The 27,454-nt window shown below is 38.7% G+C and overlaps 1 protein-coding gene across 1 annotated transcript in view; it reads left to right on the top strand.

The window, feature by feature from the left end:
* Nucleotides 1-27,454, top strand: part of LOC132151826 (phosphatidylinositol 3-kinase regulatory subunit gamma-like) — a 166,748-nt gene that overhangs the window by 56,378 nt on the left and 82,916 nt on the right. The window contains exons 2-3 of the mRNA XM_059560229.1: nucleotides 6,962-7,054; nucleotides 7,907-7,984. Of these exons, the coding sequence (XP_059416212.1) occupies nucleotides 6,962-7,054; nucleotides 7,907-7,984 (171 nt within the window). The remainder of the gene's footprint in view (nucleotides 1-6,961; nucleotides 7,055-7,906; nucleotides 7,985-27,454) is intronic.

Genomic DNA, 27,454 nt, shown 5'->3' with positions numbered 1-27,454 from the left:
GCTATTAATGGTATCAACAATAGATTTTAAGTGGAGTTATATTTCTCCACTTTCTTATATTTTTATATTTAGAGGATCTTTACCAACACTGCCATGTTTTGTTTACTTTGTCCTTCCTTTTGGCAAATCGTTTGCTTGTCTTAAGTTTCCTGCAAGCTAATTAGCATGAGTTTGAACTGTAAATCACCTGGAAAAATAATATTTAAAAAAATAATATTATTATCAATCTCTTTACTCTTGCTTTTGATCAAAAGAATGTGTCTTTGGTAAATAAAAGTATTAATTTCTTTAAAAACAATTTGCTATAGAATACATTTAACAGATTTGAGTAAAATATTATTAGTTGTCAGTATATCATATTATCTAATATCAATGATAACGATGAATTTATAAATCTCCGACGATGGCCAGAAAACAACATGATGTATAAGATATACTGTGCATCCTAGCTGTGTGAGCCAATGAGTTTTCACAGTAGGAGGGGCTACTGAGCATGACTATGAAGAAATGTAGCAGTACTTAGATTGTACAGTACATTCAGAATAGCAATTTATCAAAAGTAGCATATGTATTGAAACAACAGCATCATTGTATTAGTTGCTGTGATGTTGTTCTCAGTATTGCTTTTGCCATGTTCTGTCCTTCCCCTCTTGTTCCTCTGTTCTTTGCTGTCCCTCACCCATCAGGTGATCCATCTTGTGCCTCATGTTTTGAGAAATTGCTTCAGTGATGTTTTCTGACAGTGACGTTAATCGAACCACCAAACCACCGTGCCGGTGTTGTGCCCAATTTCGACCCCCTGCCGAATTATTACCCCCTTGTTCAAATCGCTACCTGATTGCCTAATTCTAACCCCACCCCTAATCCTAACCCCTCCCCCACACCTACTCCTAAACCTACCAATATTAGGGGGGTAATAATTCGGCAGGGGGTCGAAATAGGGCACAACACTAGATTTCCGGCGTGCAGCATTTGGCTGTGGAAAAAAAGAATCCTACATCCTGCAAAAAGCTGCAAGGCGCAATGGTCAAAGATGTCCATCTAGGGCATATTTACATAGAAAAGCTAATTATAAAGCCACAGAGTTTTGTAAACAGCTCAGAGTAATCATGTCATCTCCATAAGAACGATATGATTGCCACAACAAATTCACCTGGGTTTTTTAAAAGGTCCTGTTCACACATGATCTATTAATGGTAACTTACAGGTAATTTACCAAAGACTGTATGTATGAAAGGGGTTAAACTCTTCTTCTGTATACGCTGTGAATTTGAATTGCTTAACGTCATCTGGAAAAAACAGTGTGCATTATCTCACTAGATTTGTAACGTAAATCATTTATAAATCTTTGCCAACACAGGAGGACATCAACCTATGTGTAAATATGCCATATATTGTACATCGCGATTTCAAAATAAACATTTCTGCACATGGCCAAATATTAAAATGTAATAGATTTAAACAGTTTAATCATGCTGTAAAGTGAAACGTCACCACGCCGTTGGCGCCCTCTGAAGGTATTTGTTTTAATACATCATGTATTTAAGTTGGTTATGTTCATATTATGTATAGGCATATTATGTATTTTAACAGTGTTGTTCAATACAATCATGTAATGTCTTGGTTTTGATCTTTTTTTTTTGAGCCAATTATTATTGCCTCATCATTATTTTATATATAAATAGTCGTACTAAAGCCTGGTTTTCACTTAGGTCTGTTTGTGTTACTAAAAAATATCAGATTACTCATTTGTCAATATAATTAGTAGATTATTTGTAGATTATTTGATTACCTAAATAATCATTAGTTACAGCCCTAGATTAGTTAAAATATTTCTAAATACATCTGCATTGTTTTACTTTTTGTAATTAAAAGACAAATATTTAAAAAATAGTATAGAGGTCGACCGATATATCGGTCGGCCGATATATCGGGCCGATATTTGTCATTTTTTTAATATATCTGCATCGGCCGATATCCGTGTTTAGTAGCGCCGATTTAAAGTCAGGCACGTCGGCGGGCAGCCCCGTGTTATTGGTGCGGTGGAAAGTGCTGCTGCTGCCACTGCATGTGAAGTACCCCAAGCCAAAACTTTTGGAAGATTCAACAGCAGTCCTGGGAGATAAAGGTAGGCAGAGAATTTCACTCTGTAAATGGGGTGGAGAAGTTGGCGGCTCTAACAAACACTGCAGCGTGAGGTTACCAAAGTAAACTGTCTCTGACGTTACTCCGCCCCGCTCACAGACAGCACCGTGCTCGGAGAGACAGCTGTCCTGGAGCTGCCCAGAACGGTGAATCACATTTGTTCGGAGGCATGGTTTGATGCAGACAATAACCAGTTTTCCATCCAACTCATTTGTATTTAGGGATTTCAATATTCGATAATTTCCATGGTCGATCGTCGTTTAAATTAATGATCAATTAATTACTTTAATGCTGCAAAATGCGTCTGCAGCGGTATTATTATTATGTGCAAAAGCATCTTGGAAAAAAAGCTTTCTCACCCGAATTAAAGGGGTTTTAGTCTGAATAAAATGCTTGTAGCAGGACTATAAAATGAATAGATGTGATTATGATCATTTGATAAAATGAAGAGCGCGCGCCATACGTTGGAGATCATTTTACTTTGTTGACTGTTTCTCGTCAAGGAGACCGCTGAATGCGCCTCTTTAAATGGTTTCGTGGTGCTCGTTGTTGTATTTTAAAACGCATCTGCAATGTTTTCAAATGACACACTATAGTAGTGGTGCAACGGATCATCATTGATCCGTGATCCGTTTGGATCAATATCTTCGGTTCGGCACACACGTGACCCGCGGATTGCTTTATGAAAAAAAAAAGTTGCGCATGTTTAGTCCACACTCAGTGGTAATGGCGAGCGGAGGAACGGAGGAGCTTGAACGGCCGGTTCATTTTGGAATCCCTGTCAGATATAATGATGAGGAAAGAGGTTAGAGTGAAAATATTGTGCCAGATCTTTATGAACAGGAGAAGAAAAAAGTTGTGGATGAACTATCCCGAGCATCCTCTGTTGCGCTAACGACAGAAGGGGGGACGTCCAGGGGGACGGAGAGCTCTGTGACGATAACTGCTCACTTCATCACAGCACACTGGAAGATGAGAAGTCGGGCTATTATGTTAAAAAGAAGATATTATGTGCACTTTAAGTTGATTTCATATATCTTAATTTAATAATTTAGTGTTAATAAAAAAAGACAAAACGTATGTTTATTTGTCTTGGCCTTTTTTTTTTTTTTTTTTTTTTTTGCTGATCCGAAAAATGATCCGATCCATACGAGGACGAGCGAGCGCGGGTTTGACTAGATGTATTTGGAGGTTATTGCTCACGTCTCGTTCTGCACATATCCAAATGTTTCCATATTCGCAATGTAACTATAATATTTTTTATTTTTTTAATGTAAACTAGACGGAAAGATCATCCTCTACACATGAGCAAAAACGTCCTTGGCATAACAGCAGAGTGGACCGGTATACAGTCTATTTAAACTGACCAGTGTAACCTTTTAAATGTTTGGTTGACTGTACTTTATTTTAATAATGAACAGACTGCGATGTAAGTTTGAAATTAGAATGCACTTTAGATGTTCTGTCTCATTTATACCAAACACAAATGTTGCTGGTTGCTAGTGTGTTTTCAGCACTACTGTTATTTATTTTTTATATATTTATTTTTTTATATTTTTCAGATTATTATTTTTAAAATTGTATTTATTTAAATGTATATTTAAGTTTACATTTATGTTCCAACAAACTTGAAAAATTCTACTTGATAAATGCTCTAAAACTTTTATCTAAATGATTGACTTTTATATATATATATATATATATATATATATATATATATATATATTACCTGTTTTATATATTTAATACTTGGTCAGTTTATTGATTTTGTTTGGTTAACTTTGGATAAATTTTTTATTTTAATACCGTGCAGTGCACAAAATTAAGATTCGAGAGATGGTTCAAGTCAGTGCTCAATAAATGATGATAAGTTTAGAAATGTTGTGCATCCACTTACTATTAGTGTGACATTTTTGCATGCAAATGAAGGGGAAAACTTCAAGATATCGGCCCTAAAAATCAGCAGCACATATCGGCCATCGGCTGACCCTGACCTCTAAACATCGGCATCGGCATCGGCTATAGAAAAACCCATATCGGTCGATCTCTAATTAAAATATTGTCACGTTCTAGTGAACCAAATATCTGCATTTTGTCTCATCTCATGAACTAAGTGTATTGTCACTCCCCTAGTGTATGATATAGCTCATAATTTTCCAAGTGAATGATACAGCTTTCATTCTTCAGGTCAATCATATATTCATGAAAAAGAAAATCAGTTTGAATAAAGAAAGCAATATCTTTGCCATAGTATCCTTTCAAATGTTTAAGTTGCCACAGTCACTGCATGCTTTGCATGTGATGCCGTGCTGCACCGCCCCTGGAAAAAAATGTCAAGCTCATTTTTTTTTTTTTTTTTTTGCTTTAACCCCTGATAGTAGCACTCCAATTGAAAGGAAATTTGCCCACTGAAACTTTATCTTGCTTACATCAAAATAAGCAAACATAATCTGCCTTAAAAAATACATTTTTTACATGCTTTTTCCACTCCACTGTGAATTTTTGAACATTGTTGTTTGTTTGATTCATTAAAGCAGTCTGTTGAAGATCAGATCAAATGTAATGGCTAATTTCCACAGAAATTCATGATAAAGGGTTTACATTCTTTTTCTTACAACTATAATTAATCAACCAACCATCTAACTTAAAATATATTTTTGCTATAATGCAAGATATATTTTGTACAAAGTTCCATATTAATTTCCTGTCTTATGAATCTTGGCTGGCCAACAATTAATGAATGTGAGGCTTTTTAAAAACAAAAGGAAGAAGGGAGCGAAAGGGAAAGGGTTGGGTGGGGGGAGAGAGAGAGAGAGAGAGAGAGAGAATTATGATTCCCCCTGTTGTGCTCTGACCTGTTTGCTCATTCATAAGGCATCACTTGACGAGGTCCATAGAGAAACCAGCAGGATGTGGAGCAATTAAATGTGCCACATGTTGTTGGAATACCAATGCTCTCTACCGTTGACGTGTGTAATCTCAAACCTCCACCGTCTTTGTGCCACCTGCATCAAAGCCTCAGAGAAACTTTTCATTAATCTCGTCTTTTTTTTTGTTTTTTTTTATCACTGTCATCTCCCCCTTTCCTGCTGTTGTAGCTTCATTTATATTATTACTAAAGGATCACAGCAACTTATACATTTGCATATGTTAAGTCAAGAGTAATGATAGGCCTAATCAGTTCCTGCACTGCACATGCTGAAACTTCTGGTTAGATTTAAACCGTTGGATCTAATTGACACTACAACTAAACCTCTATCATGGTGCTTTTACAAAATAAATAAATCAGCACAGTCCAGAAAAGTATTGCCAAATTGTAGCATGATTCTCATTGTGCGGAAATTGCAGCGGGGTGCAACAAGAGCTACTGCTGTGCATAGTAGCGCACCAATTACACCCGTGCATGGGAATGCAAACTTTTCCTGCTGTCAACAGATGCTTGTGTGGGAGATTCTGTTAAATAAACAGCCGTTTCCTAATTACAGAAGAAAGAAAAAAACGAGAGATTGCATTGGTATCTGTGTAAACATTAGCGAATGGTGCACATCAGTGCTAATTAGTGTTGTCACTGAACATAATTCACAAGAGCCCACAAATGCCACTACAAGAGCTCTACGATTTCATGGACCTCTTACTTCACATAATGGTGACGAAAATTAGAATTTCTTGCTATCACGCAAATTTGATGTACAGTAAATGGATGGAATTGTCACTCTGTGGCTTCATAAAACATACTGATAAAAATGAGTTTAACAAGGTTTGTAAATGTCAGTTTTATTTCCTTCTAACAAATGAAGCTCTGAGTTTGCTATATAGTAACTTAACCTTAAAGTTATTTTAATGTTTTTAAATAATAATAATATCTGGGCACAAGATGAAATCTTGTTTATGTAATTTCCAGTTACGAGGGTGATTCATTACTGTGATATGACCTTTAGACTTTATTTGCATGTGTGAAAGGAACACTTCATCATGATTTTTGTAGTTAGCAAATTTTCAAATCTCCACCTTAAACTTGTTTCATATGGGTAGACTTTACAGTAAGGTTCAGTTACAGCATTTATTAATCTTAGTTAATTCTAGATATCCTAACACATTTATAACATTTTAAATTAATTGAATTTAATTAAAATTAATGTATTATGAACAAACATTAGTAACCATGAACATTATATATAAATTAAATTTATAGCCTAGATTAGATTATAGATTATAACCTAGATTAATAAATGTTTTCATTCTGGTTTATGATTCCTAATGCTTTTAAAATTGAACCTTATTGTAAAGTGTTAGCTTTGATTATCAATTTTCCAGTTTTACAAATTCTGTATTTCTTTAATTCTAATGTTTATTAATAGTCTTTTAAGGCACAGTCTAAAAAATAAAAACCATGCTCTCCCGGGTCTATTTCCACTCCACACCATGTCTCAGGACATCATAGACAGGGTGGCATGTGAAGGATTGTGAGCGTCATTCACATTACTAAATTTCAAAACTAGAAATCAGACCTCCTCAAGGATTTTATCCATGCCGGTCTGAACGTGTATAAATGCCCGCATATAGAGATATACTAGAAAAAAACTAGATTAATTCTGGCTTTTAGAGTTCAAGTGAACTATTACATTAATGTAAACGTGTGTGAAGTTAAGGCTTGAATATTAAGTTGCATGTATACCATGCTTGTATGAATATGACAACCTGACTGTTCCCTAAGGAGAGATAAGATGTGGATTTACAGGCAGCCACCTAATCAGGAAATTAGTCTCACCAGTGGGATTTCTCATCATCATCATCTCTCTCCCTCGTTCTCTGACAGGCCCCTGTGGAAAGGGAGATATGGAGCAGTGTGCTCTGCCTGACCAGTTCCCAGCTGTGGTGCTCAGGCTGATGGAGGCTCTTGAGAGACTGGGTGAGTTTGCTCCTCTGCCTCACCTACAGTATCTAATTTAACTATTCAGAGAGTCAGACACCAATCTAGCACTTACACTTGTGACCGATGATGTTATTGACAACTTCTAGTAATTGTATATTTCCTTCATGATAAATAAAAAAGTTTTGCAAGTACAAAAAACTTACCTCTAAAATCAGTTAATTGCATATGAAAGATTCTGTTGTAGCATGGTAATAATGATAATGATAATGTCATTCAGTTTGGCTTCGGAAAGATTTGTAAAAGTTTTTGTGAGATGTATATTATGGATACCAAGGCTGCATTTATTTGATCAAAAGTAGAGTTAAAGTTAAAGTAAAAAAAAAAAAAAGGTTATTACATTATTACAATTTTAAATAATTATTTTCAGTTTTCAGTGTCACATGATTTATCAAAAATCATTCTAAAATGCAGATTTGGTGCTCAAGAAACATTTCTTATGACTATCAATGTTGAAAACAGTTGTGCTGCTTAATATTTTTGCGGAAACCTTTCCACATTTTTTCAGGACTTTTTGATGAATAGAAAGTTTATAAGGACAGCATATTACTGTATATTTGTAATATAGATTTTTTTGTCACTTCTGATCAATTGAATGCATCCTTGCTTTATAAAAGTTTTATTCAATGGGATATGATGACTTTAAGGAATCATACCAACTTGTAGAAAATGGGCATCTGATGTCCCCTTTAAAATCATACTGACCTCCACAGTATGTTTTGTAAGGGGTTTAAATGTACCTTATTCATCCAACAGTTCAATTTACTAAACAGTTTTGGTTAGCATGAAAACACATCAGATTATAAACCTGACCTCTGTCCTGTGCTCAAGACTGGGAGAAAGAGCCATTGTACCAGTCCGGCCAGACCTCGACTGCATCCCCAGGATTATTGCAGGCTTTGGAAACAGGCAAGTCATAACTTTTTTTCATAAGTTGCTTATTCTGTACGTTCTAATTTCACAATATGTGTTAAATAATATATGAGCCCTGTGTCCCTTAATAGGCACCTAGTTATTAAACAACCATTACGTTTCAGTTTTACTGAATTGAGTGTATGGGAGTCTTGAGAGTCTTAATTAAACTTAAATGATTAAGTAATCTTGAATGGGATATCATTTATTCAGACAAATCTAAGATCAAAATGTTACTGTTGCATGTATGTGGTTAAAAAAAAAATGGATGACAGTCCTAATTGTGAAATACGTAAAAACGTGAAAAGATAAAATAAAACCTTTTTGAGCAGTGGAGTAACTCATTGTTTTGATCCAGGCCACTGTTGTTGAAGAAGTTTGTAAAGTTTAGATGAAGTTCTTATTTAGCACCACAAGGGAGTGCTCTGGCTCCGTACTTTTTTGGGTGATGCTGGTTAAAAAAAGAAAAAGAAAATAGATATTCACACACACACACACACCCACACCTCATCCTCTTTCTCTCTACTAAAAGGATTAGGTACAACATGAATTTTCCATCTGAGAAAACTCTACAGTTTATCACTGTAATTCACATACAATTGTTGTTTTGAACTGAGACTTTTAGAAAATGCAGATATACGTAGTCCAGCAAAACCCTTTACATCTTGACACTGAGTATAGCACACATGTGCACAGGTAAAGTCTTAGTTGTCGCACCTTAAGTATCAGAACCATATAGATAATTTGCAGGTTGACAGTGTCACATGTGCACTAACATGACCTGGGCATGTTCATGTCACTTTCTTTAGAGTACATGTTGAGTGCATGTGCACACTTCTGCTCACGTGCACAAATCCATAAAAGGGCAAAGTGTCTTTCACAAATTTCTGAAATATGTCTTCTGGCACATAAGCAATCTTATGATATGTATAGGGTAGATGTTGTCAGGTTGTAACTGGTTGACATGAATGTACTCTGACAGTGTGGAAAGGCCAGTTTACAGTGGTGCAGGAAAGGTTAGCAGTTTTTCATATTGACCTCCAGCATTTATTTGAGTTTGATTGCATTGATTGACTCCTTCGTATAAAAATTATAGAATAATGTTTTGTTTATAAAATTAACCATACATTTAAAAAAAGCTATTTCCTTACAGTGACCTTTTGAACTTCTTTGTACAAAAGTCAGATATTCATTAAAGCTCAAGATGACCATCAGGCATGGTGGAGATAAATCATATTTAACAATGGATAAATTAATTACAGAAGGAGGACATAATTAATGCTTAGAAATTAAATTCATGTTGATTTTTTTACTTATAAATTGTAATGACAATTAATTTATATGTTTATTAAATATGTATCTCAGAGGTTTATGACATCTTTTTATTCTATGCATGTTTTTTTTTTGTTTTTTTCATAACCTTTGATTTTTAAATCGTTCCATTCACATGTAACCATTTGATTGTCTAACCTTTGATTGGTATGAATGCCATTAAGCCAACCGTGAAACGCTACAAAGTGTATCCAGCACCCATTTCCTTTTGTTATATAACAGGTTAGTTACTCAGTGTGGAAATACACCATTCCATACACTCTCATAAGTGTTTTGGCAGACACGCACCATGGTTGCCATTTAAAAGCCCAGCCAAGAAGTGGTGAAGTCGAGTGGCCACAGAAGACCAGAGACCATATTACGTCACCCAGCTAGAGCTTGTGCTAACCAACCAGTGATTTGTGGAGCAACGGTGTGTTGTCATAGAGATAGCAAGCTGTTTTAGCCACGGGGTTACATATTTTAGAGAAGCGAAAAAGGAAAGGTTTCACGTAGGAGGTAGAGAGGAGCAGAGAGAGGAATGACTCATGATCAGGTGAATCGAAGTTCAAAAAGTGCAAACGCAGTAAATTCAAACTAATGGTCAAGGAGGACTGACAAACATTTGCATGTGTGCATGAATATGCATTCAGTGTACAGCAAAAGCACGCAAGCATGAACACAAACATACACAGTCGACAAGAAAAAAAGCTTCTGCAAAATATATTGTAGAAACTTAATTTTCTGTAAAGCTGCTTTGCAACAGTTTGCATCGTGAAAAGAGCTATACAAATAAACTTGACGGTCTCCCTGGATACAGTGACAGGCGCACAGAGAGCGTGGCTGACCCGTACCCACTCGACAACAAGCCAACAGCCCCTCTTTCCTTCCGTTTATTAATTCCAACATTTATCATTGATGCATTTCTTTTCTTTTTCTTGCGTGAGAGAAGCTGAGCTCAGCAAAACAGAAATTAAAAACACTCTTCTCATCTTCGGCACTTCCTGCTCTCCCATTGGCTGACAGTGATGTCATCCTGTCTCGTATGCAATAGTCAATAACCTATTAGAGCCCAGCCTTTTACAGTCAGCTTGGGCAGAAGGGGCTTCTGCTGCTTGAGCTCTTCGACACCCTTTGTTTTATCGGAGTCTTTTAGCGATTGTCTTGATTAACACATTTTTTATGGTATGTTTGTGGTATATAATGCATCACATGCACATTAAGCCATATCAGCCATTCGTTTCAATCATTTCAGCAGTCTCATTGGAAATGTCCTCACCTTTTTGCAAGATGACTTCTCTAGTTTTGTTTACACTCATTCTAACTGCACAATCCATCCACGTTATCTGTTCTGTCCAGCACTTTCTCCTCTTTTCTGCAGACACAGCCTTGGAAGTGATCACTAACAATGATGTCGTCCCTCGACTGCTTACTCTTCCTCACACACACTTACTTGTGGCCAGACTCCTCCCTTGTTCAGCCTTTTTGGCTGTAAAGTTTCCTGACAGAGATGTTCAGATTGATTTCTCCACTGAGTTAGGGGCCGTTTACACAGGATGCGTTTTTGCATCCATCTGCAATGTTTTTAAATATACATATATATATATATATATATATATATATATATATATATATATATATATATATATATATATACACACACTATGTGGATGTTTTTGACTGTGTTGTGATGCATTTCATAGTTTTTTTTTGTGTGTCTTCTCCCTTCTACCTCTTTTTATTGCTGTCTTGTTTGCTTTCTTGCTCCTGTGTTTGCTTGATTGTCTCTTTCTATTTGACAAATTTTAATAATGTTAGACTCATGTTATCTATTATCTGTGGCCAAACCACATTTTCTCATCAGCAGCCCAAGAAGAGTAATCGTATATAATAAAGATTTATTCCTTTGCAAAGTTGACATCTTTTCATTTTTCGGTTGCACTTTATTTTACAGTACGTGTACTAACATGTACTTATAATGTACTTACAGTGTATTTATCTAAGAAAGTTCTGGTAATACAAGGTAACTACATGGGGTAGGGTTAGGTTTAGGGGTAGGTTCAGGGTTAGTACCTAGTTATTACATAGTTATTGTAATTACTATAATAAGTACATAGTATGTACATGAGGAACAGGACTGTAAAATAAAGTCCTACCCATTTTTCATTATTAAAGTTGTTTAATGACCAGCAGCTTTAATCAGTGGGAAGTTTAGTCTGTTGGGTTGATAATGAGGCCTACTGTATTTGGTGTTGTAATTCTGTAGGTCAGTGTCTGTTGATTGCTTTGAGTCTGTGCGTGTCCCTCTTCTCTGTGTGCTGGCTCTTGTGTACGTCACAATTTCCCCCTCATTTTTTTACCCTCATTACCTTCCTCTACGCTTGCACATGCGTGCTCGCACGTACACAAATGCACGCTCACCACACTCCTGTCCCATCCCAGAGGGTAAACAGTGGCGTGCCACAGGCATCATGAATTGTACTGTTGCACATTGCTGGTATCAGCGTTTCTGAGCATATACTGTACATATAAACTGACATCTGTGGTGTCTAAATGTTTTTTTTTTTTTTTTTTTTTGGTCTACAAAAAAAAAAAAACTTTGCGGCACAAAGCTGAATTAAAAAACAGTGAACCACAATATTAAAATCGGTCAAATACTCAGTAGCATGGAGTTAAAAAAGCATATGATTTTCTATAGTGGGACACTAAAGTGTTAATTAAGGAGATAGTTCACCCAAAAAATGAAAGTGTTTGTTTTCTATAATTTACTCACCCTTGTGTAATTCCAAAACTGTAGGAATTTCTTTCTTCTGTGGAAAATAAAATAAGATGGATTGAGAAATGTGTCATGAAAGTTTAGTTTGCTTATCGCTATTTCCTGTTTGTCTTTGTTCGTGTTCCCTTGACAGTAACACTTTACAATAAGGTTGTATTAGTTAACGTTAGTTAATGCATTAGTTAACATGAACTAACAATGAACAATGCATCTGTTCAGCATTAATTAATCTGTGTTCATGTTAACTTATTAACTTATTTATTAATGTGTTAGTTAATGCATTAGTTAACATGAACTAACAATGAACAACTCCACTGTTCAGGACTACTTAATGTTTTGTTATTGTTAACTTACACATTTACTAATGCATTTCTTCACATTAACGGATTAACTAGTTAACGTTGTGGTTGATGCATTAAAATGAACTAAAAATGAACAACACATTTGTTCAGCATTACTTAATCTTTGCTCATCTTTACTTATTCATATACTAATGCTTCTCTTCACATTTACAACTTGATTTGTTAACGTTGGTTAATGCATTAGTGACTGAACTAACAATGAACTATGCCTGTAGATAGCTTTATTTAAAAACCTTTAGTTAATTATACTACATACAGTATATACACAAGTTCAATTAGCAGCTAACACACAATGGTTAAAAAATACTAACTCCCTATTTGGGAATTTATTTGGGCTATAGGTAAACTTGGAAACCATCTAAACATCAACTGATAATGTTTGTCATGTTTTTAGACTGTTAATTACCATGACTTACCATTAACTAAGCATTTATTAAGGGAATTTGTGAACCTTTTTGTAAAGTGTGCACTAATCTAACAAGAATTAACGTTTAACTCACATTTGTAGACTGTTTATTAACATGACTTATTTACCATTAACAAAGCATTTACTAAGGGAATTTGCAAACCTTATTGTAAAGTGTGCACTAGTTCAACAGTAACTAATGTTTAACTAACATTTGTAAACTTTTTATTAAAGGGTCATTTGATGCTGCTAAAAAGAACATTATTTGGTGTATACAGTGTAATGAAATGTGTTTATGCTGTTTAAGGTTCAAATAACACATTATTTTCCACATACTGTACATTATTGTTTCTCCTATATGCCCCGCCTTCTGATACGCGTTGATTTTTACAAAGCTCATCGGTCTGAAAAGCGAGGTGTGCTCTGATTGGCCAGCTATCCAGTGCATTGTGATTAGCCGAATAACTCAAGCGTGTGCTAGAAATGTTATGCCTCTTAACATATTGTGATGCCCTGTCCGGCCTGAGCAACGAGACATAAACATAAAACCCATTATAAACGTGATATAAACATGATTTCTAGTTGTGTTTTCTTTTGGAAGGCCAAACAAAGTAGTTTTGTTTTCTCAACGAAACAACGTCACACACTGTGGCCTTGAGTGAGCGAAGTCAGTAAATCCACTCCATCAGACGTTGTTTTGTAAGTCCAGTCCATCCTGTTCCGGCAGGTGATTTAACCGCCGATCCCCAAGAACGTGCACTTGCTCAATATATTGTCACGTGGAACGAAGCGATTTCCAATGGATAACGGAAGCATTACTCTCTTCCAGCTCGTGGTGTACTATATAAAGTTTATGTTCACACTGTCTTTACGATTTCATCCAGATCTTTTTCTTTTTTCCTGTCGAACTTCCGGTAAAAAGACATCCAAATATTATATTCGCCATTTCTTTTTGCAAGTTATCCCCCATTTGTACTAGCAAGAGTTCCCACGTTTACAGTCGTGATTTTGTTGTGAACGGAATCTGTTGGTGTGTGGTGTGCTGTCACCATAGACTGTTAAAAATAAATAAAAAACTTTTTTTTACTTTACATTTATTACTATTATTATTATTTGTTAGTGGTATGCCTAGATCATGTTAATAAACATTCTACAAATGTTAGTTAAACATCAGTTAATTTTGGACTAGTGTACACTTTACAATAAGGTTCACAAATTCCCCTAAATAATGCTTTGTTAGTAGTAGGCTGTGTTAATAAACAGTGAAACATGAGAAACATTATCAGTTGATGTTTAGTTGGTTTCCAAATTTACCAATAGCCCAAATCAGTGCCCATATATGAGGTGTTAGTATAGTTTATCCAATGTGTGTGTTAGCTGCTAAATAAACTTATGAGTATATACTGTATTATAATTAAATACAGGTTATTAAATAAAGCTATCTACAGGCATAGTTCATTGTTAGTTCATTATTTCATCATTAGTATATCATTAGTAAACATGAGCAAAGATTAAGTAATGCTGAACAAATGTGTTGTTAATTTTTAGTTCTTTTTAACTAATGCTTTAACCACAGCATTAACTAATTAATCTGTTAAAGTGAAGAGATGCATTAATAAATTTATAAGTTAACATTAACAAAACATTAAGGAATCCTGAACTGTGTTGTTCATTGTTAGTTCATGTTAACTAATGCATTAACTAAGTTAATTAACTTGGTTAAGTTTTATCTACTGCAAAGCACATCTCTAATTATTTGGTATGACTGGTATGTCATTATCCGTTTTTGGAGAGGACGCTGGCGCTGCCGTTTGTTAGGTTGCCGCTTCTCCTGCCGTATTTTATTTTTATTTTTATTTTATATTTTATTTTAATTTTTACTGTGTTTTATCTGGCTGGTTTATACTTATGCGTCTGTACCAGTCTTTCATAGTGTTTGTTCTGGTCTGTCTGCTGTACGCTGATCATATCTGACGCCGTGTTCCCCCGGTACTGTCCCTGCTATCTGTTCGTCGCCTGCTGTTGTCTTTGTGAATCAGCGCTTGGCAGAGGACTGAACCTTTGGACATCACAATGCTGCGATACTCTCTATCTGAACTTTTATCTCTGGACCACCTTGGCCGCCCAAATTATAGTGTTTTAAAATCTCTGCGCTCTTCTCACCTCCTCCGTCCGCCTTGCTACTCTCATAGAGGCTCACGTCAGAGTCGTTTTATTGCCAATGCTGGAGTTTCAGTGTTTTGGTCGAAATGTAGGCGCGTGCTGCGTCGTGCTACTGTACCTCAAGGAATCTGTTATGGAAATCTACTCTAACCAGAGTCTATTCCTCAAAACACTGTGGTGAATGTGCTCTGCAGCAATATGCAAATTGCTCAATTAAACACGAGGTCAATAAACAACAAAACGTCACTCATCACTGATACTATTTTAGAAAGGAAAATCGACATTCTGTGTCTCAGTGAATCTTAATCTGAATATGTGTGCCCCACATGGATATAAATACATTGATGTGCCTCGCGCTTGTGGTAAAGGTGGTGGCTTGGCTGTGATATTTGGGCCTAATGTCTCAGTTAATGTTATTGATGCACCTAGTGTTTCATCTTTTGAATGTCTGGCTTGTAAAATCAATGTTGTTTCCCCTGTTCTTCTGCTGCTCATTTACCGTCCTCCAAAGTCTTACCCTGCATTTTTCACTGAGTTTACTGAGTTGTTGACACTTCTTAGTCCACTCTGTTCTGCTATGGTGCTGACTGGTGATGTCAATTTTCATATTGATAATTCTAACTGTGGCAATACTGCTACTTTTATGGACATTTTGGATGACTTTGACTTTATACAGCATGTAACTTTTCCGACCCATAAATTGGGTCTCACATTGGATATTGTTTGCTCTGCTGGTGTTGACATTAGATCTCTGAATGGTATAGACATGTGTATAAGTGACCATAGTCTCATTACTTTTGATATGAATGTCATGTCTTTACGAGCCACTTCTAAACGCTCTATAAAATTTCGTAACATCAAGCATTTGGACTTCTCGCTCTTTTCTAACTCTGTCACAAACACACCAGGTTCCACCTCCACACAATCACGGCGCACACCCTCACCTGAATTCTAAACATCACCACCTGATCCTCATCACCTGTCATCCACCACAGCACCATAAAAGCCACACATACGCACCCAGTCATTGTCCGGTCACGTTCGCGACAAGATCATTCCTGCGCTAACTATTAGGACTAACTCCTCTTTACCTTCTCTCCAAGGATAACCTCCGAAGACCCTTCTTCCATCTTCTCTCCAAGGATTGCCTCCAAGATCCTCCAAAACCCCATGGTGCGTGTGTGTGGCCCCTTCCTTTCTCGGCACGGATCCCAACACCCATCCACTCAAAACTTCCCGCTCCTCTGTTTGTGTCAATTCAATAAATACCATCTTTCATCTGTTACTCCTCTGTCTCTGAGTGATCAGTAACAGATGACCGGACCAGCACCGAGAGACACAAGCATGAGCCTCACGGATCCCTTCCAAGAATTAGTTGATGCACTCCATCGGACACTCATGACAGCACCTGCATCACCACCACCAGCGAGCACTTCCGCGGATCCCATCATCCCTCCTTCACCTGCTGTGCACGCCAGTCCCATGGCACATGGCCAGCGCCCTACTCTGGTTCGGCGGAGGAATGCAGCGGATTCTTACTTCAGTGTTCACTGGTCCTGGAGATGCAACCGCTCTCATACCCAACGGATCGAGCTAAGGTAGCTTTCATTATCTCCCAGTTGCAAGGCAAGGCATTACAGTGGGCAGATTCTCTCTGGACCCAGAATAACCCTGTAACCCAGTAATATTCTAGCTTCATCGAACATTTCCGAGAAGTTTTCGGCAAACCCGCCTGGGACTCCTCAATAGGTGAGAGACTATACAATTTGAAACAAGGGAATATGTCTGTCAATGATTATGCCTTGCAGTTCAGAACTCTGGCGGCCTCTAGTGGGTGGAACGAACAGGCCCTTCTCACTACCTATCGCCAAGGATTGGAGCCCAGAGTGCGGTTGCATCTCGCTGCATACGAGGATACCATCGGCCTCGAGCGATTCATCCAGCTGTCCATCCGCTTCGCCACTCGTATGCAGTCATGCTTAGAAGAGCACCAGGGCCAGGCGCATTCCTCCTCTCCGCTCTGCCGACCAGAGAACGTCAGCTCCCCAGAACCAGCCAGCGAGCCCATGCTCGTGGACTCCTACCGCCTCACTATGGCGGAGCGTCAAAGACGGCTGGCCCAGAATCTCTGTCTGTACTGTGCAGCCCCGGGGCATTCCATAGCTGGGTGCCCCGTTCGTCCTCCTCGTCCCATGGTGAGTGCCATCCTTCCTTCACGATATCATAAGAAACCACTCACCACTGTTGTGACACTTACTGCGGCTGATGTGTCTCTTCCAGTTTCCGCCCTCCTCGATTCTGGGTCAGCCGGCAACTTCATCTCTGGCGCCCTCTGCCGTCAACTCAGGCTCCCAACCTCGGCCACGCCCGCTGCTTACCAAATCCACACCATCACCGGCAGGCCGTTAAGCAAGAAATATGTACGCCACTGCATGGGCCCAATCTCCCTCCAAACAGGACTCCTTCACCACGAGGATATCCATATGCTGGTTCTGGAGGATTCCACCGCTGACGTCATCCTAGGGCGCCCATGGTTGGAGCAGCACAACCTGGTTATCTCCTGGAAGACCGGAGAAATCCTGAAGTGGGGCGAAGCCTGCTTTCAATCATGTATCTCCGGCTGTCCAGTTCCCGTGGAACGTCCCCCCGAATCACTACCAGTCTACACCACCTCTATTGAAAGCCCTGTCGTCAAACAGTCCATCTCCATACCCCAGTGCTACGCCCCCTTCAGTGATGTCTTCTGCCCGAAGCGGGCCTCCAAGCTGCCTCCACACCGGCCATGGGACTGTGCAATAGATCTGCTGCCGGGTGAACCAGTGCCTAGGGGACGGATCTATCCCCTATCCGTTCCCGAGGAGAAGGCCATGGAGGATTACATCAGGGAGGCGCTGGCTCAAGGATACATCCGTCCATCTACCTCCCCTGCTGCTTCGAGTTTCTTCTTCGTGGCCAAGAAGGATGGAGGTTTACGGCCATGTATAGATTACAGAGCCCTCAACAAGATAACTCAGAAGTTTCGCTATCCTCTTCCCCTCGTCCCAGCGGCCCTAGAACATCTCCGTGGTGCCACTGTATTCTCTAAGTTGGACCTCTGCAGCGCGTATAACCTCATCCGGATACGCGAGGGGGACGAGTGGAAGACAGCCTTCATCACCCCTACTGGCAACTACGAGTACTGCGTGATGCCGTATGGGCTAGTAAACGCCCCCTCCGTATTCCAGGATTTCATGCATGAGGTGCTCCGGGATTTCCTCCATCAATTCGTCCTAGTTTACATCGATGACATCCTGATATACTCCCGGAGCCAGGCCGAACATCGACGCCATGTTGCGGAGGTCTTGCAACGCCTGAGGGACTTCCAGCTCTACCTAAAGGCAGAGAAGTGCTCATTCCATCAGCCCTCAGTGCAGTTCCTTGGCTATACCATCGACCGCAGTTGCATCCGGATAGACGAGGGGAAGGTAAGCACCGTCCGGGATTGGCCCATTCCTACCACCATAAAGGAACTACAGCGATTCCTTGGCTTCGCTAACTTCTATAGACGATTCATTCAGAACTTTAGTACCATCACCAGTCCTCTAACCAACCTCCTTCGTCAGAAGCCCAAGTCCCTGTCATGGACTCCTGCCGCCACCGAAGCCTTCCAGGCCTTGAAGCTGGCCTTTACGACCGCCCCACTCCTCATGCATCCTAACCCAGATCTGCCATTCGTCGTGGAGGTGGACGCCTCTACCACCGGAGTGAGTGCGGTCCTGTCTCAGCAGCAGGGGACGCCCAGCCGCCTCCATCCATGTGCCTTCTTCTCCAGGAAGCTCCACCCGGCGGAGGTAAATTACGACATTGGTAACAGGGAGTTACTTGCCATCAAGCTTGCCCTGAGCCAAACACCCTTTTCAAGTTCTCACTGACCATAAAAATCTGGAATACCTTAGAGCAGCCAAGAGACTCAACCCCAGACAAGCCCGCTGGGCGCTATTCTTCACCCGCTTCCAGTTCTCCATCACTTACCGCCCTGGGGCAAAGAATGTTAAGACCGATGCGCTGTCCAGATGTTACTCACCCGAAGAGAGGTCTGAGAACCCCGAACCCATCCTCCCAGACAAGGTAATAGTTGCCCCATCACTTGGTCTGCAGAGACCCTACCTCCAGTCGAAGCTCCTAACAACACTCCGCCGGGTTGCCCACCAGGACACCAGTACATCCCTAGGACTCGTCGCACTCCTCTCATCCACGCCACCCATACATCACTTGGCACTGGTCACCCGGGGGTCAATGAAACCCTCTCGTTGCTACGGGAACGCTTCTGGTGGCCCAACATGGCCTCGGATGTCAGAAGGTACGTGAGTGGATGTAACAGCTGCGCCATGTCCAAGAGTCCTCGCCATCTACCATCTGGCAAACTCCATCCTCTGCCCGTCCCCAATCGCCCGTGGTCACACCTAGGAGTGGATTTCATGACCGAAGACCCTTCTTCCATCTTCTCTCCAAGGATTGCCTCCAAGATCCTCCAAAACCCCACGGTGTGTGTGTGTGGCCCCTTCCTTCCCGGCACGGATCCCAACACCCATCCACTCCTCACTTCCCGCTCCTCTGCTTGTGTCAATTCAATAAATACCATCTTTCATCTGTTACTTCTCTGTCTCTGAGTGATCCGTAACAAACTTTCTCTCTGGGCTTCCTATTACTAACTCTGTGGAGCACTATAATTCCATGCTATCTGCACTTTTGGATGAGTTTGCACCTGTGCGGGAACGGGTTGTCACATTTAGGAAACCATGTCCATGGTACACCCCAGAGTTGCGATTAATGAAAGCTGCCGGAAGGCAATTAGAACGGCAGTACAAGAAATCTGACCTGACGGTACATAGGCTTTGCTATATTCAACAACAGTCTGAATACCACTCTGCTCTAAACATTGCACGTAAAAACTACTATTCTGACATTATAGGAAATGCTGCAACTAATTCCAAAGCTCTCTTTAAGACTGTTGACAATCTTCTTAAACCAACTAAGGCCATTGTTCACTCCTCTGCTGACCAGTGTAATTTGTTTTTACATTATTTCACTGGTAAGATTGATGATATATACAGTTCTTTAACTGCCATCACCACAGTTGAGTTAGTTGATACATTGCCTTTACATCCCCCAATTACTGTTTTTTCGAATTTTGACATGGTTGACGTTGACTTCATTACAAGTACAGTTAAGTCCATGAATTCAACCACCAGTATTTTAGATCCGGTTCCTTGCTCAGTTCTTAAGAACTGCCTAGCATCAATCTGCCCTAATATGCTTAATATTCTGAATTTATCATTGAGCTCTGGAATTATTCCTCCAGAATTAAAAATAGCTGCTATTACACCAGTCCCTAAGAAGCCTGGTTCTGATGTCTCTGATCTGTCTAACTATAGGTCTATTTCAAACCTTCCATTTCTGGCCAAACTTCTGGAGCGTGCTGTGTTTTCTCAGCTTAATTATTACCTAGCACAAAACAGTCTTCTTGAACCTTTTCAATCTGGGTTCAGAAAAGGGCATAGCACTGAGACCGCCTTAGTGAGGGTCGTAAATGACCTTCTTACCATAGCAGATTCTGGTGTATGCAGTATTTTGGTATTACTAGACCTCAGTGCTGCCTTCGACACTTTATGTCATTCCCTCTTGCTGGATAGGATGGAAAATTGGCTCTGTATTTCTGGGGTAGCAGTTGGTTTCGGTCTTATTTAGCTAATCGTACACAGTTTGTAAGCATGGGTGTTTATAAGTCAGATACTGTGCCTGTGCGCCAGGGAGTTCCACAAGGTTCAGTGCTAGGTCCAATTTTATTTAATATTTACATTCTTCCACTTGGGCAGATCATCAGTAAGTATAATCTTGGGTATCATTGTTATGCGGCCGATACGCAGATTTACACCACTACAAATCCGGATGTGCACTGCTCATTAATAACGTTTCATAGCTGTCTAGCAGAGATCAGCACATGGATGCAGAACAACTTCCTGAAGCTAAATGGCTCCAAAACGGAACTGATGCTGATTGGTACAGTGGTGGCTATTTGTAAGGCAGAGCAGGTTAGTCTGATTGTTGACTCTAGCAGGGTAACCCCCACTCAACATGTGCAAAATCTCGGTGTAATTTTTGATCCACAGTTGAGTTTTGAAGCACATATAAAAAAGGTCTCTAAAATTGCTTTTTACCATTTGAGAAACATTGCTCGACTTAGAAAGTTTCTCTCTTTTTCTGTCACAGAAAGGCTTGTACATGCCTTTATCAAAACTAGGCTAGACTATTGTAATGCCCTGTTCTCTGGCCTTCCAGTAAAATCACTAAACAGGTTACAGTACATTCAGAATTCTGCTGCTCGTGTGCTCACTCGTACATCTCCTCGTGAGCACATTACACCTGTCCTTTCACAGTTGCACTGGCTTCCCGTAAAGGAAAGAATTGATTTTAAAATTCTTATTTTAACATACAAGGCACTACATGGGATTGCTCCACAGTACTAACGTGATCCCCCAAGCTATGGAATTTACTTCCTTCTACAATCAAAAATGCGCCTACGTTGGGACAATTCAAAGGGTTGATTAAGACACATTTGTTCAAGGCTGCTTTTTATTAAATTGTTTTTATTCCTTTTGTTATTTCGGTATATTTTACTGTACGCGCTTTGGGTTTGAGAAAAGCGCATTATAAATAAAATGTATTATTATTATTATTAACACATTAGTATACAAATAAGTAAACACGAACAAAGATTAATTAATGTTGAACAGATGCGTTTTTCATTGTAAGTTCATGTTAACTAATGCATTAACTAATGTTAACTATAAAGTATTACCATTAGGACTTAGAAAGCACATATGCGACTTCCGGTTATGGTGGCAAGGTGAGCAGACGTGCTTTCCTCGTGCTCAACTGCTTTTCAATAAATCCTGCATAATATTCCAGAGAGAGGTTATATAAAGAGACAAAAAGTGCAAGCGTAAGAGTAAACTACATCAAACATGCCAAAAAAAGCGGCTAAGGAGAAGAAAACGATGGAGAGCTGTGAGGAAGCAGGCCAGGTGCTAGCTGAAGGGGAGCCGTGCTCACCGGAGCAGGCACACGTGGACGTTTCCGCGGACGTCGAACAAGTCATAAACATGGATAATCCCTCAACAAAGGACCTCATGTTGGCCATAACTTCATTCAAACAAGACTTTAATACAAAAATGGACGGAGTACTGACGGAAATAAGAAATGTCCAAACGGACATTAAAGAATGTAGCGGCCGTATCGTGGAAGCCGAAATGCGGATATCTACGGCAGAAGACGAGATACAAACCCTGAAAGAAACTATCGAAAAACTTGAGAGCAAGACAAAACACCTCAATAACAAAGTGGAAGACTTAGAAGGGAGGAGTAGACGTAACAACCTGCGTGTACTGGGCATACCCGAGAAAGTAGAAGGCAATGATACCTGCTCCTTTATGGAAAAGTGGTTAGCGGATACTCTGAAGATAACGACACCGGTCTTGGAGAGAGCGCACCGGATAACAGCGAGCCAAAGTTCCACCACGTATCCGAGAACCATCATCATCAAGTGTTTAAACTACAAGGACAGAGAAAACATCTTGAAAGCGGCGCGGATACAGAAAGAGGTGATGTACCAAAACAACAAAATAAGATTTCTTCCTGACCTGCCAACGGAGGTGTATAAGCAACAGAGGAGCTACGACGGCGTGAGAAAGCGGCTACGGGAACTCGGTATGGACAAACACCGGGTAATATACCCTGCACGGCTACTGTTGACCAACGATGACCGCACTGTCATCTTCAATACACCAGCGGACGTGAACAAGTACATAAAAAAACTGGAACCAGTGAGTGACTGAGAATGACTAATTAAGTGTGTCTTGATGAGAACTATAATTAAACTTACAATCTCTCTGTGGCTGCTGGAAACTATGAGGTATGTAAGGCCTTCTGCTGGAAATTTGACATCATATCACTTATAGTCCTGCTCCTTAAAATACTAGTATAAAGTATTAATAAGTTTTGTCTACAGCTATATATACATATATATATACAATATATATATTATAAAAAAATTTTCCCCTTATTTTTATTTTTTATTATTTGTCTTCTTTTGGTTTCTTTTAAAAGTGAAATTAGGTGATTCTTAAGTGAGAGCTGAAAATACGTGCATGTAATTTGGCGCACATTTTATTTTCAGTTGATAACTAAACTAGCCTATCTGGATTATTTGTGTACATAGACAAGCAATTGAGCTGAGTTTTGGCTTACAGAAGAATAGTTCCTCAGTACTGTGTGGACCTATTCCCGATAATGGAGGGAAGTTATTTAGGGGTTTGGGGGAGCCTGTATGTTCTAGTGAAGCAGGCCTGGGGTTTGGGTGGGACGCTCTTTTCCTTTTCTTTTTGGGTTTTATCCAAAATGGTACCCTTTATAGGTTTTTATTGCTATTCTTACACTATGGTAATTTACCTCTCTTTATGTTATCCATGACATAACAAATGACAGACGTTTTGGTTGAATGTGTATCTTGGAATTGCAGAGGCCTACGTAAACTTACTAAAATAAAACAAGTAATGGGTAGAATAAAACAGCTTAGAGCCAAAATTGTGTTCCTGCAAGAAACACACATGCTAGATCATGAGATAATCAAAATTAAACGAAGATGGCCAGGTCAAGTACTGTCTTCAGCTTACTATTCTAATTCCAGAGGGGTTATAATTATGATACATAAGTCTATTCCTTTACGTATTGATAAAATAACTAAAGACCCCAAAGGTAGATTTTTGATTGTACAGGGCTATATTCTATCAACGAGGATTAATCTGGTTAATGTATATGGACCTAACGATGATAACGCAGATTTTTATAATGATCTATTTTTGAGGGTCTCCACATTGCCTGGAAAACACATTGTGGCAGGTGATTTCAATTGTGTATTGCAGCCCAGTAAGGACCGGTCATCTGGTATCGATAACACTCATGTAAGGTCTAGGAAAGTTTTACAACATTTTATAAAGGAACTCAACCTGGTGGATATATGGAGGGCTCAAAACCCAATAAAAAGGGAATATTCATGTTGGTCGAGTATCTCTAAAGGATACTCAAGAATAGATTACTTTCTGATTTCAGCTGAACTAATTTCATGTATCAGAAACTGTCAATACAGTAGTATTCTAATATCAGATCACGCTCTTGTATCTTTGACATACGTTGAACCAAAGCTTACCCAAAATCGTACTAAATGGAGATTTCAAATACATTGGATGCAAGATAAAAGACTTCTTGAGTTCTTAGGGGAACAAATTGATTACTATTTTGAACATAATACCACCCAAACTTCAGCTATAATCAGATGGGAAGCCTTTAAGGCCTTTATACGAGGACAAATTATAAGCTATACGAGTAGGAAGACAAGAGAGAAACAGGAGGAAATGAAAACACTTGAAACAAAAATTCGCTTACTTGAGGAAAAAAGTTTACAAACAGGCCAAAATACTGATAATGTGTTAAAAGAATTACTATTGTTAAGAACCCAATATAATGAAAGAACACATGAAAAGGCAGCGGCCAATTTATTAAGATTAAAGCAGCAATTTTACGATCAGGGAGAAAAACCAGGCAGACTTCTTGCTTGGCGTATAAAACAACAGGAATCAGAAAGATCAATTACTAGTATTGAGGATGAAAATGGAAATATGACTGTAGATCCGATGGAAATTAATAAAGCGTTTAGAAATTTCTACGAAAAGCTATATTGTTCTGAATATAAAGCCATGACCGATGCCCACTCTACGTTTATTGATAATCTCAACATCCCTAAAATATCGGAGGAACTAAAAATTAAATTAGATGGTGAGCTTAGTGCAGCTGAAATTATGAAGGCTATAAATACATTAAAGGGTGGTAAAACAGCAGGACCTGATGGCCTTCCCATTGACCTATATAAATATTTTAGTGATAAATTGGTTGGGCCACTCCATGATATGTATATAGAATGTTATAATAGTGCTCGTCTTCCTACTTCTATGAGGGAGGCTTTGATCATTCTTTTACCAAAACCAGGAAAACCGAACTCAAAATGTGGTAATATGCGACCTATAAGCCTAATTAATACCGATACCAAAATAATATGTAAAGTCCTGGCAAAAAGGTTAGAGACTGTGCTTCCGAGCATTGTGGGTGACGATCAAAGTGGGTTCATTAAGAACAGACAGGGACTTCATAACGTAAGACGGGTTTTAAATATTCTACATAGCCAAAAAAATGAAAAGGATACTGCTCTTCTTTCGCTCGATGCGGAGAAGGCTTTCGATAGAATCGAATGGGCGTATCTATTTGACGTCATTGAAAAATTCGGATTTGGAAGCTCCTTTTTACATTGGATCAAATTATTACATTCCAACCCAGTGGCTGAAGTTTTAACTAATGAAGTGATTTCTGAGCCATTTAATATTACAAGAGGTTGCCCTCAAGGCTCACCATTGTCCCCACTTTTATTCATTTTGGCTATCGAACCGCTAGCAATAGCTGTAAGGTCTAGCAATCACATACATGGGATTACAATGGGAGGCAAGGAACATAAAATAGCTTTATTTGCTGACGATGTAGTGCTATTCCTAAAACAACTAAACGCCTCTCTACCAGCACTTTTAGATCTGATCAATCACTTCGGAAATATATCGGGATATAAAGTGAACACATCAAAATCATCGTTAATGCTGCTTAATAAAGATAACTGTCCAAATACATCACATTTATTTACTTTGAAAATATCACCAAGCTTTACATATTTAGGTATCAAAATTGTTCCCCAATTAGAAAATATAATATCTACAAATTATAATGCTATAATGGAATCAACATCTAAAGATCTAGATAGATGGTTATCTTTACCAATTTCATTGATAGGAAGGATAAATATATTGAAGATGAATATTTTGCCTAAATTCTTGTATTTATTCCAAAATATTCCCCTGGCGCCACCAGCTGGAACGTTCTCGAAGATTAACTCATTATTCAGGAAATTTATTTGGAACAAAAAATGCCCTCGAGTTCGTCTCTCTCTTCTTTATCTTCCATTTGACACTGGGGGGTTAAAATGTCCCAACCTGTACTGGTACTATTTAGCTGCACAATTAAGAACAATCATGTTTTATTTCTCCTCTGGAAATAAACCAGCCTGGGTGGATATGGAGTCATATGGGTTTGCGCTGCCATTAAACCTGTATATATACTCAGATAAGTTTAAACAATTGAAAACAGTCACCACGCACCCCATTGTTGTTAACATGATTAGAATATGGTATGAAGTTAGAGAGTACATGAAAATAGATAACTCTTTATCCCAGTTTAGCCCCATTTGGGGCAACACATTATTCAAACCAGGAACGAAGGATTCAGGATTCCGGGTGTGGGCTGAGAAAGGATTAAGCAAAATTAGTGATCTTTTTGAGGAGGGAAAGTTGATGTCATTTGAGCAGATATCTACTAAATATAATATTCCAAGAAAACATTTCTTTAAATACTTACAAATAAGGAGTTTTGTTCTTTCTATGCAGAACCAATCATTAAACTTACCAGTAATTTCTTCTTTGGAGGAATTAATTACCAAGAAATGCAATAATAAGGGATTAATATCAGTTTTTTATAACTGGCTTGCATCAGGGTCCAATGAATCAACAACCTCGAAACTTGAATTATGGAAGGCGGAACTGAATGAGGATATATCAGAGGATGAATGGAGACAAATCTGTAAAAACTCTCAGAAACAGTCAGGTAATGTTAGCTTAAAACTACTTCAATATAACTGGTTGATGCAGACTTACATAACTCCAGTCAAACTGAATAGGTTTAATGCAAATATCCCTGATACATGCTTCAAATGCAGAGAGGCTCAGGGATCATTTGTGCATTGTGTTTGGGAGTGCAACATTATTAAAGAATTTTGGGTGGAAGTGATTAATATTACAAAGATAATTTTGTCTTTGAATATTCCTCTAGATGCAAAAATGATTTTGCTACATTTATATCCAAAGAGCCTTAAATTAAATCCTCAGCAGCGTAAACTGATAGATTTTTCTATTTTACAAGCTAAAAGAATGATAGCTCTAAGCTGGAAAAGGTCTGATCCACCAGTTGTAGGAGCTTGGATTAATGCCATGGCACAGTGTATGGCTCTGGAAAAAATAACATATTTTATCAAAAACAAAATGGATGTACATGAAGAAATATGGAAGCCGTTTAATTACTACATTAACAATAACAATATTGGTCAGTTATTACAGGTGGGGTAATGTATTAGTGTTTTTCTATTTGATTTTTTTCTCTTGTTTTTTTTTTTTTTTTTTTTTTTTTTTTTTTTTTCTCTTTCTTTTAAGAGTGTTTTGTTGAGAAATGTAACTTATGTGTTTAAAGTACAGTAATGTATTTTT

Source organism: Carassius carassius, chromosome 10 (assembly GCF_963082965.1).
Source record: "Carassius carassius chromosome 10, fCarCar2.1, whole genome shotgun sequence".
Lineage (NCBI taxonomy): Eukaryota > Metazoa > Chordata > Actinopteri > Cypriniformes > Cyprinidae > Carassius > Carassius carassius.
The sequence above is the reverse complement of the archived record's forward strand: the minus strand, read 5'-3'. Positions and strand labels throughout refer to the sequence as shown.